At 45.5% G+C, this 15,034-nt stretch overlaps 1 protein-coding gene across 1 annotated transcript in view; it reads right to left on the bottom strand.

Moving 5' to 3' along the window:
- GSR (glutathione-disulfide reductase) overlaps positions 1-15,034 on the bottom strand; it is a 557,956-nt gene that overhangs the window by 238,050 nt on the left and 304,872 nt on the right. The window contains exons 7-8 of the mRNA XM_069626169.1: positions 12,364-12,463; positions 11,475-11,561 (exon numbers count right to left, since the gene is read on the bottom strand). Coding sequence (XP_069482270.1) covers positions 11,475-11,561; positions 12,364-12,463 — 187 coding nt within the window. The remainder of the gene's footprint in view (positions 1-11,474; positions 11,562-12,363; positions 12,464-15,034) is intronic.

Here is a 15,034-nt window from a genome sequence, read left to right as displayed (position 1 = left end):
CCTGGGTCTCCCTTCCCACGTTTTGGACACGGGGTAAAATGGGAGCTTGGAGCACAGTACAGTCTCGGGCTTCTCCGGCACGAGACGACGGTTGCAATGGCAGTTCTCAGGACAGTCGATGGCTAAGTCTCTTTTTCTTGAAAGTTTCTTGCCTCCGAGGACCTGACGTATTCAACTAACAAAACAAATACACAGCCTCTTTTCCATGGGCTTTGGGTGACAACTTTCATTGCAGGATTCCCCTCTTCAGGACGCAAATCCCTAGAAAGTTCTTTAATGATATCAAGACCCCAGATAGCTATGTTTTCACACTTTCGAGGGCCTCTCTGGTTCCAAAATAAAGTTCCTTTAACAAAAGAAAGTTTGTTTCCAATGTTCACTGGCTGATGGATTCACCCCTGGGTCCGCCTCTTCTGGGCACTGACCCTTCTCAATTGCTTCCGTAGGGTGATGGCTTCACCCCTGGGTCCCCCTGTTCTGGGCGCTGACTCTTCTTACATATCTCATTTCCCAAATTATATGACAGTTCTTTTCTCAATTAACTTTTTGGTGATAGCTTCACCCCTGGATCTCCCTCGGTCAGGCTCGGGCCCCGCTTGACTGTCAGTACTTGGGTGATTGTTTCACCCCTGCATAACCCTCTTCTTTGCGTTGATCCCTCTTTCACCAATCTTAATGGTTTTTTAAAGAGTTCCAGTGGACATCCCTGCGCCGGGTTCACTATTGTCAGCACACTGTTTCTTGGGACTTTAGACTTGCTCCCTTTTTCCACTCTTGGCAACTTCACATTTGCTTGCATTTTCGGGATTTTTGCTTTCTCATATGGCGGGATTAATTTTCCCTTGTTTTCACACTGATGCAGGTCAAAGTTTTCAATTGTACAGGGATTTTACTAGACCTCCTATATGGCCACTTTGACTTCTTTCGGCGACTTCAGATGGGGATCGACCCCAGTCTCTTGGATTAGCACCCATGTGGTGCCAGTTTTCCCTCTGAAGCTGGTCTCCCCTTAACACTTTTTACAGTTCTTTACACAGTTCATTAAACTTGGTTCAGAATTGCCACTTTGTGCTTCTCATTCAACCCAGCCCGGTCCTTATCGATTCTCCCCTCGACTCAATGGGTTTGATGAACCACTTGGCTTTTAGCTTTCCTGGAGTCAAGGTTGGTACCCCACGGGAGCAGGAGCTTCCCTCGGTCCTGCTTATCGGCATAAGCTTGCCCCAAGTATCATTGACATCTGCCGTAAGACACTTGTGCTATTGTTCACGGTCTTAGGCACTCTTCCACAAAGGTTCCGTTGGCCTGTGATGAAAAGGGCAAGGCCACTTCTCTCCTCGCAACCTTCTAGATTCCTGCCCCCTTTCTCCTTCTCTAGAACTGCCGTGCCTGTGTAGTTGTGTTGTTGTGCTGTCTGCCGTGCTCGTCTTGCTTGTACTGTGCTCTCTGGCCCCGCCTTTTTTCCCTGTGGGGAAAAGGACGGGCATCAGATGTGTGTGATTTAAATGAATTGCCTGACTTTGCCCGATACTTGTGTTGGGACATGTCAGGCAAACAGGTGCATTCCAAGTCTGTTGTCTACCACAATGTGAGGAAGTGTTCAGGGTGGTAGAGTTCCTGAGTGTCCTACGGGGTAGGATGGAGAAAAGGTATTGTCGATTGTCCTACAGGATATGATGGGGTAGGTTTGTGAAATGGACAAGAATGACTGCGATGAAGAACAGAACAGAGGGAATTGTGGAACCGGTAGTGTTCTGTCATAGTGGATCGGGTGTTTCGAAAATGATAATCAGAGGGACGGGATTGGTAGGGCTTGTGGGGCAAACTGAAATAGCTGGGATTGTGAAACGAATGGAGGGGATTGTGGCAACCATAGTGTTTGGCCCAGATAAACTGAGTGTTCAGGACCAAATAATCGAAGTAACGTGGAAAGGAATGTCTGAGGTTGTTTGGGTGGGATGTAGGAAAGCAGGGATTCTGGGATGGATAATCTTCGGGTGCAAGCGGGTGTGAAATCTTAGGAGATTGTTTCTGTACGGAGGGATCACTGAAACTCGGTGGAAGAGATTTAGTGGGAGGAGGTGAGGCAGATGTGTTATAGCCTATAAAGGCCTCAGATATACCATTCACCTCTCTTTCTTCCTTGGCATAGTATAGTGTCTCACCTGGGGCATACCTCAGAGCATAACCCTGGGTTCCCCCACCCAGGTGATCCTTCCTCCCATCGTCCACCCCCATGGTTGGTATCTGAAAGCGCCAGATCTCCCCTGGCCACCAGAGTAAGGGTTTCCCAAGGTTTACCTGGGAGAATACCCTAAGGTTTCTCACAAACCCGAATACCAGGAGACCTGCTGCCCATTTCGAGTGCATCATTGTGGAAAGGCCGAATCTGTCAAAGTCTTTGCTGAACCCTCAAGGACACTCCAGGGACCCAATCCAACTCGACCAGAGCCGCTCATCAGAGTGTGGGACCTCAGGAACCGAAGAAGATTGACCAGGCAATCGTTTCCTTTGTTGGTGCTGCAGAAAAGGTGCCAAAACCGCAGAGTGACCAAAGAAGTTGATGAAAGCCGTACCAGAGGTCTTCCCACCTGACTGATGCTGAGAGATCCGTCCATTATCTTGCCTTTCGTTATCAGACCAAGGAATCTGGAAGTCAGGTCCAGAGCTGCAACATCGCGGAACAGCCACCACAAATGTTTTCTTCAAACCTAAGGTACTGTGGGGAAAAAGGTATTGCTTACCTTATTCCAGAAAGTTGCTACAGAGCATTGGTGTGCACATAGAGGTGTCTAGGGCAACCCCCTCTTACCTCCGACTAAAGCTGCTGCTTGTGTCTCTCTAGCGAGTCCTTTAATAGGGTCTCCAACTTTGGTTAAGTCTTCTTGTATTTTCTTTCCTACAGACTAGAAAGTATACACAGGAACATTTGACTTCTGCTGCTTTTCAAGACTTTAAGCCTCTCCAAATCGCCTTTTGGCAAGGGTTGCGTTTTGGACTTTACAGGACTTGCTGTGCAGAGAAACTGCCTCTAGAACCTGAAGTTCTGCTAGGATAACACTAACCAACTGTTTTCCTCCCCAAAAATCACTCTCTTATATGTGTATGCAATTACTGTATTGCTTTGCAGGTGCGCGTTATAACCGATAGTAGGGTAGACCTGTCAAACTCCAGTAACAATTCTATGCGTTCAGCAACTACCAACTAAGTGGCCTTTTGAAAGTATTGAAAAGTACACCTGTGTGTGTTGGTTTATTGCACAGTGACTCTTGTGTAAATATAATACATCAATATTTTTTTTTAATTATTTTTTTTAAACATCTTTTTATTAAGGTCTCAGCAGTTACAACATCACTCAGTCAATGCATTTCATTGTAAATTTACAGCAATAGCATCATCACATGTTAAGCAGTTCATCGTTCACATATTTGTTTCGCTGTCCGTAAGCATGTCACATAGATATGTCCTGAAAGGGACCCAGATGTCCTTCGGTCGGCTCGCGCTGGGTTGGGTAAGCACATATTGTTCCTCACACTCATTGATGTATGTTAGTTCTCGCAAGAAAGTGTTCATGGTAGGGGACTTTGAGCTTTTCCATACTTGCAATATACATTTCTTAGCAATAATACAGGATACATTAAACAGTCTTCTGACTTTTTCCGAACATTTACCAATGTCCCCGAACAGATATTTTTGGGGAGACAAATGCGGAGGAATCTGTGTGACATCAGCCAACATGGCGGCCACCTGTTCCCAAAACCGTGCCACTTCTCGGCATTTCCAATACATGTGATAGGATCCCGCTTGCGGAATCCCACATTTGGGAGAATTGCCTGAATCGTCTGGTGTGAATTTAGCAACCTTTGCAGGCGTGCAGTGTAACCTATTGAGAATCTTGAATTGTATCTGGCGTAGTCCCGCATTGAGGGTTACCTTTTTCGTGAGTGCACAATATCTGCCCCATTTGTCATCAGGTATTTGCCTTTCCATATCTGTTTCCCATTTCTCTTTCACCCGGTTGGCCGTGGGGGTGTGGATCTGTACTACCTTATACAATTTGGAAATACCCAGCCCGTCCTTTGTTGTAACCAGTTGTGTGCAAGGGTGAGAGGTGGGTTCTTCAGGGAATGACGACCAGCATGCTTGATATGCACATCTCATTCTATAGTACTGTAATATACGGAGTGGGCCTCCTCCCACGCCTCTTGTGAATACATCAAGGGTTGCGAACTTCCCCTCTATATACATATCTCCCACTTTGATCTCTCTGTCAGGGTCCCAGGCCTCCTGTATACTAGTATCAGTATACAGTAAGGGGGGATGTTTGGACAATTCCAAAGGGGAGTCTCAGGGTATATGGCATTTCTATATTCAGTCTTTTAAATATCGCCCCCCAGGCAATAACGGTGCAGCTCACAGGGTCAAATTCACATGCATCTCTGTGTCTCGTATCATAAATGACTGATTTGATATCTGTGGGTGCAGTGGTGTACTCCTCTATCCAGGTGTGTGGTGAATTATCTACCTCCTCATACCAGTACCTTGCAAACTGAGCCTGCGCCACTATGCAGTAGAGCTCAAAATCTGGCACCGCTATCCCCCCTGTTTCATATGGTTCTGTCATATTTTCCCAGCTGATCCTGGCCACCCCCCTGTTCCAGAGAAACGACACCGCCATGGACCTAAGCCTGGAGAAGAATTCCTTTCCCGGCCATATGGGGATATTTACAAACAGGTATAGCAGTTTCCGGAGTACTATCATCTTAAGGATTGCGATTCTGCCGTGCAATGAAATTGGAAGGCGTCTCAATACCTGTAGTTTGGTATTGATTGTTTGCAGTGCCAGTTCATGATTGTCCGTATAAAGGGTTTGCTTATCACCTGAAACCAACACCCCCAAGTATCTAATGTTTCGGTCCGCCCACTTGAGGCCGCATGTCAGAGCGGGGCTTTCCGTGGAAGGGGTGAGTGGAAATACCTCTGACTTGGAGTTGTTTATCGTGTATCCGGAATACTGTGCAAATTCCATGATGGGGTCAATGTTTTTTTCCGGTTTGCGGACATAAAGCAGTGTGTCGTCCGCGTACAGTGATATTATTTGGGTGGCTCCTTTCAGTGTTATACCCCTGTTGTTATGTCTCAACCGAACTGCAGCTGCCATGGGTTCTATTGTTAGCGAAAAGAATGGGGGAGAAGAGACACCCCTGTCTGGTTCCTCTGCCCAGCTCGAACAGCCCAGACATGGTTCTATTTGTGTATACTTTCGCCCCAGGGGCGGTATATAGCAGTTTGACATACTTGATAAAGTGGGGGCCCACTCCAAATGCCTCAAGCACCAAGAAGAGGTATTCCCAGGAGACTGAGTCAAACGCTTTTTCGGCGTCAAGAGACACCGCCACAGCTTGTTTGTTTGGGTTTATTTGTGCCATTATGCGAATAACCTACGCAGGTTTAAGGCAGTGGACCTTCGGGGAATAAACTCACTTTGGTCTGCATGTACCAGCGTGGGTGTAAAGGGTAGCATGTGGTTCGCTAGCACCTTCGCAAATATCTTAGCATCCACATTTATCTGGGATAAGGGTCTATACGATGCCATATCTTGTGGCGGGCGTCTCGGTTTAGGCAATACCGTAATTATAGCCTCTCGCATTGTGGGGGGCAGTATTAGCTTACCCAGGGCCTCCTCCCATAGTTCCAACATCACCGGGACCAGCTCCTCCCGAAACTCTTTATAAAATTCAGCGCTCAGTCCATCTGAGCCCGGCGCTTTGCCAGACGTGAGCTCCTTGATAGCCTCGGTAAGCTCTTTTGCTGTAATGGGCTGCTCTAGTATCAATTTGCTCTCCTCTGGGAGCTTGGGGAGGTCTAGCGCCGTGAGGTAGTGTCTAATCTCAGCAGGGGATTTCCTATCTCTGTTCGTTAATACATCAATATTTTAATATACATTTATGTGTAAGTGTTTCTTTGATGTGCATTACTTGCTGGGTTCAGTGTACTTACCTAAAGCTCACATCTTCCTCTTAAGATAAGCTTGACTGCTCTGCCACTCTACCAGGGTCTCTGAGTAATACAGACTCATACTAACAGTTGGGGATCTACAAACCACTGGGATAGCTTACTAAAGTTGTACCTCCAAGCAGGACTTTAGGGAAAAACAAACTAACAATTACCTCTTGCGGATTCCTTGAATTGCTGAGGAACCGGCCTGTGGAGAGGACCTCCCACCACGAGAGCCTAGAAGCAAAGGAAGGTAAAGAAAGTGTCACAAAAGACATGTGGTCTGCACTTAAGCATGCCATATTGGTCTGCCAAAGAGAAAGACCTGCCGCAGGTACAACCGCAGGAACAGGGCTGAGAGGCGTACTGGCATCCTACTTCCTCAACCACAGTACCCTTTCTGTCGAAAATTCTGGATCGAGCAGCTTATCTGCAGATTCAACATCACCTGGAATCTAACAATCTTCTTGGTCTCAGACAATCAGGGTTTAGACCCAGACATGGGACTGAAACAGCATTGATCGACCTTAAGACCCAAATTCAATCCCTCAAAGACAAAGGTAAATTGGCCCTGCTTCTCCTTTTTGACCCGTCAGTTGCGTTTGACCTTTGTCACACCGATGCGGCCATGGAAGCTATGGGCAAGATGGAGGCGCTATTAGGACTCTACGGCTTGTCTGTTAGCGGTCTAGCCTTTTTTTGCTACAGGCATATATGGAAGCCACGCCCCCTGCGAGTCGCGTTGCAACTCGCTTTCGCTGACTTTTGTTTTGTTCCTTCCTAGATTTCCTCCCGTCTCAGCATTTCCCCTTTTGCTGCTATATATTTCCTCTGCTGCCCTATCCTGCTCGCCGGATCTTGGTTCTTTTCCTTTACCTTCCTTGCATATCACTCTGTTTACGTTTTCCGGCTTTGTCTAGTTCTGTTTCTGCTATTTGCTTCGCGCTGCCGCAGACCTGCCTTCCCCGGCGGCCAGGTTCCGACTTGTCGACTCTCGCCCGCTCGGGGTTACTTTCACTACATCTCCGTTCTCTCGCTCTCTCACTCTCTCGTACTCAAGCTCACTCGTTCTCTCTCACTCTCTCTCACTCAGACTCACTCGCGCTCTCTCGCTCTCACTCACTCATTCTCTCTTGTGCTCTTTCTCGTTCTGACTTCTGGCTCTCTCTGATCTTACCTGTTTCTCCGGTAGTACTATTCCCGTGCTTACCCTTCTTTGTCTGCTTCCGTGTGTATTGCGGAAGTCCTTTTCAGCGACTCTTCCTTACCTCTGCTTCCCGGGCTCCTTCATCCAGAAAGGCCCCGCATCAGTGCCGCTATCCTTTGGAGTTACAACCAAGATCATTGTAGAAAGTCCTCACCTGCCTCTGGACCTTCTAATCTACCCGGCCATCGTCATCTGCAGCTACACAGGGTTTTTTCTGCCTTTCAGGCTTTTTCCCTGTTTGAAGGAGCGGGCTCTCCAGGGTTCACTTGACTGTTTGTTTTATTAACGGTCAAAGTGGCCTCAGGAGGAGACCGCCCCTATCTCTTTGAACGTAAGAAGGGGAAAGGATCTCTAAAGAAGGAAGGGGAAGAAGAGAAACCTCCAAAGGACCGGAGAAGGAGGCAGAAGGTACTCAGCCACAGTGAAGATCCAGGTGAGGCGATCCCTGGGAAAGGAGCCTTGGGCAATGACAACCTTGTTAACCATAAAGTCCTTTACAACCATCTTACATCTACGGCGCATTTCTCAGATGAAGCCAAAGCATGGATCAAGTCATTCCTCAATAATAGATCTATGAGGGTCTTTGCACCTTCTGCCTCCGCAGAACCAACACCAGTCACATGTGGTGCGACCCAAGGTTCCTGTGTGTCACCAACAATATACAATGTGTTTACCAAGCCACTGTTTGATGACCTTGACTATTTGGGTGTCACCTACACTAATTACGCTGATGACGCGCAAATACTCAACCCCATCACAGGTGACTATGCCGCAGACAGTCAAACTCTTACCAACATTTACCTCATTATACAAGCCTGGATGGCCAAGCATGGACTCTGTCTTAACGACGATAAGACAAAGCTGCTCCTTCTTGGGTCACCTGCCAAACTGAATAAATTAGATGATTAATTCACCTCCTTCAATATTGATGGCAACATAATCAAAATCTCCAAAGATGTAAAAACCTTAGGCATTTATTCAGATGCCACTCTCTCTCACTAACAAGACAAACCAACGCCATTGCATCCTCTTCTGCCTATACCTGCAGACTCATTACTGTTTGCAGACCTTTCATAACGCCGGCAAACTGTATCATTATAGCTAGAGCCATCATCCTATCAAAACTTGACTATTGCAATGCTCTATACTTAGGAACTACACAACAGAACCTAAACAAGATGCAAGTTATAAAAAATAACGCCATCCGGTCAGCTCGGAATATCCCAAGATCACAACATATCTCAGAAACTAGGGGTACGCTGAACCGGCTTTCCTTTAACCAAAGAATCACATTCAAAGCCTTGTCTCTTAATCACAAATGTCTCGCCAACCGCGCACCCCAATACCTGTCCAACAGCTTCAACAGCAATATACCAACCCGACTGACCAGAACTGCTCAGTCGCACTGCATTAAGATCCCTTGGTTCAACCTACATACAGCAGGAGGGTCTAGTTTCCCTATCCTTGCAGCGAAAAGCTGGAACGCACTTCCCATAACTCTAAGATCAGAACCCTCATGCCACTTATTTAGAAAAAATATCAAGCTTTGGCTACTTGAGCAAGAACGCAGCTAATCCCATAACACTGCCACTCTGTATAGTTTTTCGTGATATTGTAACTATTATTTGTATTTACCTGCTCTCTAATCAACTATTGTTAATTGCGAAACTTAACTGTATATATGCAAGCTGCTAACTCATCAAAACTTATCAAACTCAAATGGAAATGGAAATGTATATATGTTATCTCGTAAAATATAACTATGCAACTTGTAACTGTATATTTGCAATTGTATATATACAACCTGCCAATATCCTATCAAACCTAATTGTAAATGTACATATGTCATTTTGTAAAATGTAAGTCTGCAACTTCTAAGCTAAGTGCCCAGATGCCTCAGGGTTTGCAGCGCTCTACAAATAAACAAACTAAACTAAACTAAAGTGGTAGGTGACTGGGAAGAAAAAAGGGAATGTTGTGCGTGCTCATCTCCTGACAGCAAAGAGAAAGAGACTGGCCATTTGGAGCCACAGAGCACATGAGGGAAGGGGCTGGTACTGTGTCTTGCCACACATGCGCCCTCATATTTTTTCCAAAATCTGCTGTGCTCTGACCCAATAGAGACAACATTCCACTTATATAGAAAAAAGCAGACAGGACGTTGGAGCATCCTATGGTCCAACATAATAATGTTCCACAGCACCCAGAGGTTACCTTCTCCTTGAGCTCAGCCTAAGTGAGATAGTATCCCCCACTGGGTACGTTCTATATGCACTTCATGGCTCTTGGCTTTGCAAATCTCAATCCAAGTCCTTTCCAAGAGAGAACAACAGTTTTATAGTCACCCACGGTCCTGTTTTATTTTTACTGTCCTTGACACATCTTTCTTGTGTCCTAGTTGTAAAGAATATTGTCATCTGCTTCTCTTCCTAGCTATAGAGGAAATGTTTCCCAAGGCCCTGCAGATCCACATGTTGCGCACTAAGCCTCCAACAAACCAGAACTCTTGTTTAAAAAACGCTCAGAGGGTGCCCCAGGCCATTGCCTACCTACTCTCTTTTTGTCTTGATCAGCACCTCCCAGTGCCAAAGTACTGGCTCTGTTTCCCAAATCCCCACCCTCCTTTACCTCCTTAATTATTTGCAAAAATCTTGTTCGCATGGGGGACACTCTTCCTTCTCTATCGCCATTCCCCTGCACTTTGCCTATCTTTCCACCTGTGTCTTCTTGGCTCTGCACCAAATCTGGGTCTCTCTCTACTATGTTTGATTCAGTTCATCCATGCCCCATAGTCCTAGTTTTGGATTCCGAAACTCCAACCTCGACTTCCTCTTTAACAATTTGTGATGATCTTGTTTATAAGGAGACCTCTTTTCCTTCTCCTCTTTCCAGTCTTTCCTCCTCTATCTACTTGCTTCTAGATCCAGCCTCTCTGGCAATCGTCCTCTTAATCTCTTTCTCATGGTTTTCAGTCTTATGGTTTCCTACAACATACTCCATTGTACTCCTTTGTATGTTCCTCTCAATGTACAACCCTACTCCTATCTTTAAGGTCTCTCCTCCTTCCCACTCACAACTCCTGCCAACTTCTTCCACACAACACTGATGAATCCCCTCTGGCGTTCTCACCACCTCATTCCTGGTAATTTCTTAAAACGTCTTCCTACACACATCTCCTGTCCACCTCATCTCCAATGCCCTCTCCATCAGCCTCCTGGTAACTTTTTGCAACCACCTTCTCACAACTCCTTCAACTATCCCCTTAATGTTCCATCCAACCCTCCTCATCTTGGTGTTCTCTCCACCGCCTCATTCCTTTCCCCAACCCATCCTAATCCTCCACAGTCCTTTTACATCTCAACCATACCTTCATTTCTCCTGTCGTCTCTCTGCATCACTCACCACCTCCTAACACCCATGCTAATGTTATGGGGCATGTGAATTTATGGAGCCCTAGAAACCTCCCTCTGGCCTGTGTTAACCATGAGCGAGTCCACCTGTGTGAAATAATGGTTTGGGGACTATAATTGGTTTATTTGACTTTCCTGCTTTAGCACACCGGGATAGTAAAGCGGTCGCACAAAAGAGATCTTGAAATGGACATGAGCAGGCTGCCTGGCTTATGGCCCTTGCGCAATGTTCCAACATTTTGCTGCTGCAGCCTCTGTAGAATGTTGCATGCAGCAGAACCAGCACTGGGAGTCTTTCGGCTACAGTAAGTTTAACGCTGTTCCTGTGTCCCACGGTGGATCTGAAGATATAACACTAGCAGCAGACTTCAATAAAGACACACTATTTCTTCAGGTGGTCTTTAAAGGGAACAGCACTGCATGGGCTTGTTCTCTGTGCCATTTTTCAGCTGCCGAGCTGGGTATCGTGAGATGGTCCAGTGGATCCCCCATTGTCCACCACTGAGCCAACCATCGCAGAGAAAATAGTCAGACCTGCTTGAATATTCTTTTTATTTTATTCTTGCAATGTGCTTGTTTGGATGTTTTCCCTGTTGGCCTACCTGAAGAGTAGTTCATGCCCTCAGCAATTGCTACCTAAGGTGAAGGAGACATACTCGCTACATGTGACTGCGTATTGTTTATGACTGAAACACATCTGAGCGATGATGTGGTAAAAATTTGGGTATTACAACAAAGCCTTTGTCCGCCTGCGAGTCCCCACTTCTTTGAACGACATCTCGCCAGACTACAATTTCCTCACACAGTGAAATGTAAATAATTAATATACAATAGCAATACATTAAAATAACACATGGTACCTGTGAATAAGTCCAGATATCAACGCCAGCATTTGTAAGCTCCTGTGTACAATTGGAAGAGATCATGGAATCGAAAGACCTCAGAACCTACATTAAATAAATACATACATAAATGAGTAAGGAAATGAAGCATGAACTTATTAATGTGTGTAAATTATCAGTGCAGGTAAAGTGTGTTCATAAGGAGCACTAACATGTGTTGCACATATGCAGAGAACACGGCAACTCAACTATGCTGCTAAAACAGTGCTGTTGGAAATAGGGAGACCCAAGTATCCCACACGTAATTCAGTGTAGCACCTTCCATTACAATCGCTACCTCACAGTGTATTCTGACCACAGTACTTGCAAAATGCAGAAGAGGCCACTGCGGGTGGAAGAGATGGGGCAACTCACTTTAATCACACATTCACATTCTAACATGGCCAAGGTTTCATTGTGTAGCTCTCCTGGCTCAATGTGAGAAACACATTCAGTATCAAGAGCTAAATTTGTTAATATGCCACCTCCAAAGACAAAAGGCTGTTCCACCATATGCCTAGGCACCCCACCATATCCATAGGCACCCCACCATATGCCTAGGCACCCTACCATGCTGAGTGCACGGCCTCGTTTATCCAACCACAATCCTGCATTTTCCTACTTACCTCGTCTCATACCTCACTACACATCCCTCCACTTTGGCAAGGAATTGGTTCAAAAATGCAGTATGATTTCAAATATACAAATACAACGTTCTTGCTTATTTCTAAGTTCTGCACTGTACTCAAAACATACATGTATGAACTTTGAAAACCTGAAGAAATAAGTGACCATGGCAAGGATAAATTATTCCTGTGTCCATATTGTTCTCAGCATGTGGAGCCATCATTTGAATTTAGTTATTTACCTTATCCTGGCGGATAAGCAATAGTGCCTCAGATCCCAGAGCTTGAAGTATTCCTGCGATTTCCACCGCAATATAACCTGCTCCTACAATGACACTGCGCCTAAGGAGAACACAAGAAACAGGGTGATCTTTAAATAATTGATTAGCATTGTTTTAAGGAACACATTTGCAAAGTCAACACACTGTCACAAACGTTTTAAATATTTTACTAACAATATTATAGACCCATTTTTATAAAATGCCTAAAACAGTGGTTAACAGTGCATTTATTCCTCCCAAATCCTCAAGCGGCACTCTTTCCCACTCCATTCCACGCCTGGAGCCGACTCTCCAGCAACCAATTGGAATAAAACACCTTTTTCACTCCATCCCCTTAGTATGAGATCAGTCTGATGTAACCAGTCACCTTTTCTATCCCAATCTGCATTTGTACATAGTCCATTTTTAATCCAACCCGCCCTTACTCCCAAGTATCACCCCCAGTATCAGTCAAAGCATTTTAAGCCACGAAGGAATGACTGTGATGTTGAGATTGAAAGAATCCTACATTCTCTGGGACCCGAAGAAAAAGTGAGATTTTGATTTTGGGTCCCATATGTTTTAAGTCTGAAAACAGAGACTTACACAAAGGTATTTACACAAAAACTGCTTTATTACAATGTATGTTTAGATTGCTTTTAAGGGTGATGCATATTGTGCCAAGTAGTCTTTCAAGCATTACCTGGTGCCTTCTCAAGGCTTAGGCAATGTGTGACACATAAAAAGATGCGTCCACAGAAAAGATCCAAGCCGAGGGAGTGAGAATGACTTGCACCCATACACGGCAGTCAGATTAGTGAAAGTGAGTTGCTGTGGATGCGCTATAATCGGTACACTAGCATTTATGAAGCAGACCTACCATTGAACAACAACAGCACTAAACACTTCAACACTGTGCAGACATAGTATCTGTTAACCCTAAGGGGCTCCAGCAATAACCACATGTTTTATGAATGGTTGTACATTTCATGTAAATATTAGCGAGCAGTCACTTCAAGAATGTCGGCTATTTCAGACGGCTACAAGGTTACAGAGTTTGGAACATTGCAATCGAATGTTTGGCCTCTGAGCATCAACCCATTGTATTAAGAGCCTCTGTTTGGTGTCAATTAAACCCTTGCTTACTGAACAGTACCAGTTTGGAATGTAACCAATTCAAACTGGTTTCCTTTTTGAGGGAACACCCAATATCATGTCAAATGCATCCCTTGCGAGCATGACATCCCAACTGACCTGAATATTTCTTTAAACGCACTATCAAAACATTTATATTGCTGGACAGCCCACTTTAAGTGTGGAATCTTCCCCTTACCCCACACTCCTGTCAGTAGTGTAACACTTTGGTCAAAGAACTGCAGGACAGTGACAAACCCCTCTATAACTTTGCTGGTGTTCCCTACACATGCCCTCAACGTTCCAACCACAGGGGTTTTGGACTGTACTGCAATGATGACCCGTAATAAGGGTGAAACCGGTATGCAGTTGTCAACAGCCTTGAGAACTGTCTGTATTGGGTTGAAAAAACACTATGCTTAAAATAGCATTGCCCTATAGACAAAGATATTTTCCTTGTGCAAAGGCTTGACAACTGTAATTACCTGCATGTCGACGGTGAATTGCCCTGCTGGCTCTCGAAAGGAGGTGAATTTCCGGTCATGGCTACTTGGTGGTGCTGTGCTGTGTGTGACTTGGCTCAAATGGCTTAATCTATTTTTACTTTTTATTTGAAAGAAATCGGTTTATGCAAATGACTTGGAGTTCTCAGACAAGGGGTTTTAACTGTAGCTTACTTCAGCCTACATGTGGGCTCCCACCTCCCAAGCACAGGCTTCCTTATTCCCCCCACAATGATTCTCAAATATCCATAGACTATCGTCGGGTAATCAATGCTGTCTTGGCCTACCCATTACCGAAAGGGGGCCTAAAGGCTGTGGCTTTACTTAATTCTCCCTCTCGGGGACTTCCTAAAGGATTGCCTGTATAACGTTAACATCACAGTTTCTCGTCACTCCCCTCTCCCCTTCCTCTATCACACCCCCTTCTCTCTCCTCACTCTCTCTCCTTCCTGCTCAGTTTCTCTCCCTCCTTCTTCTTTTCCTCTTCCTCCCCCAGCCCCTCTCTCCGTCTCTCTCTAGCTCTTCCGCCTTGTATTGATCTATCGGTCTCTCCCAGTTCTCTTATCTCCACCCTTCAACTGGCCCCTTCCCCTCTCCCTATACTCTGCTTTCTGGTCTTACCTCTCCCCTTCTATCTACCCACACTTTGTTACCTGTTCTTGCTGCTATCTCTCGCCATCTCTGCACTCCTGTCTCCACCTACCAACACCCTCCCGGTCTTCCCAACACTCCACACTGCAACTACTACACCTGCCTCTACTCTCTGCTACCCTCTTGACTCATTTCTCTTTCTTCCAAGAACACACACACCCTCACACCTGCTTTTAACTCCCTGCGTCTCTCTCTCTCCTTCCTTCAGCCAATCACTTGCTCACTCCCAAACAAACAATAGAATTGGTACTACCTTCTCAGACCCAACACCTTCCCTTCACTCTCCCTCAGTCCAACAGTCTCCTACACCTCCTTCTCCGCCTGGTAGAGCCTCCTTGTGAGTCTCTTGGTCCACCTCTTCTGAT

This window comes from Ambystoma mexicanum, chromosome 6p (genome assembly GCF_040938575.1).
Source record: "Ambystoma mexicanum isolate Mex_15411 chromosome 6p, UKY_AmexF1_1, whole genome shotgun sequence".
In the NCBI taxonomy this organism is placed as follows: Eukaryota; Metazoa; Chordata; class Amphibia; order Caudata; family Ambystomatidae; genus Ambystoma; species Ambystoma mexicanum.
This window is presented reverse-complemented; position numbering and strand designations above follow the sequence as displayed.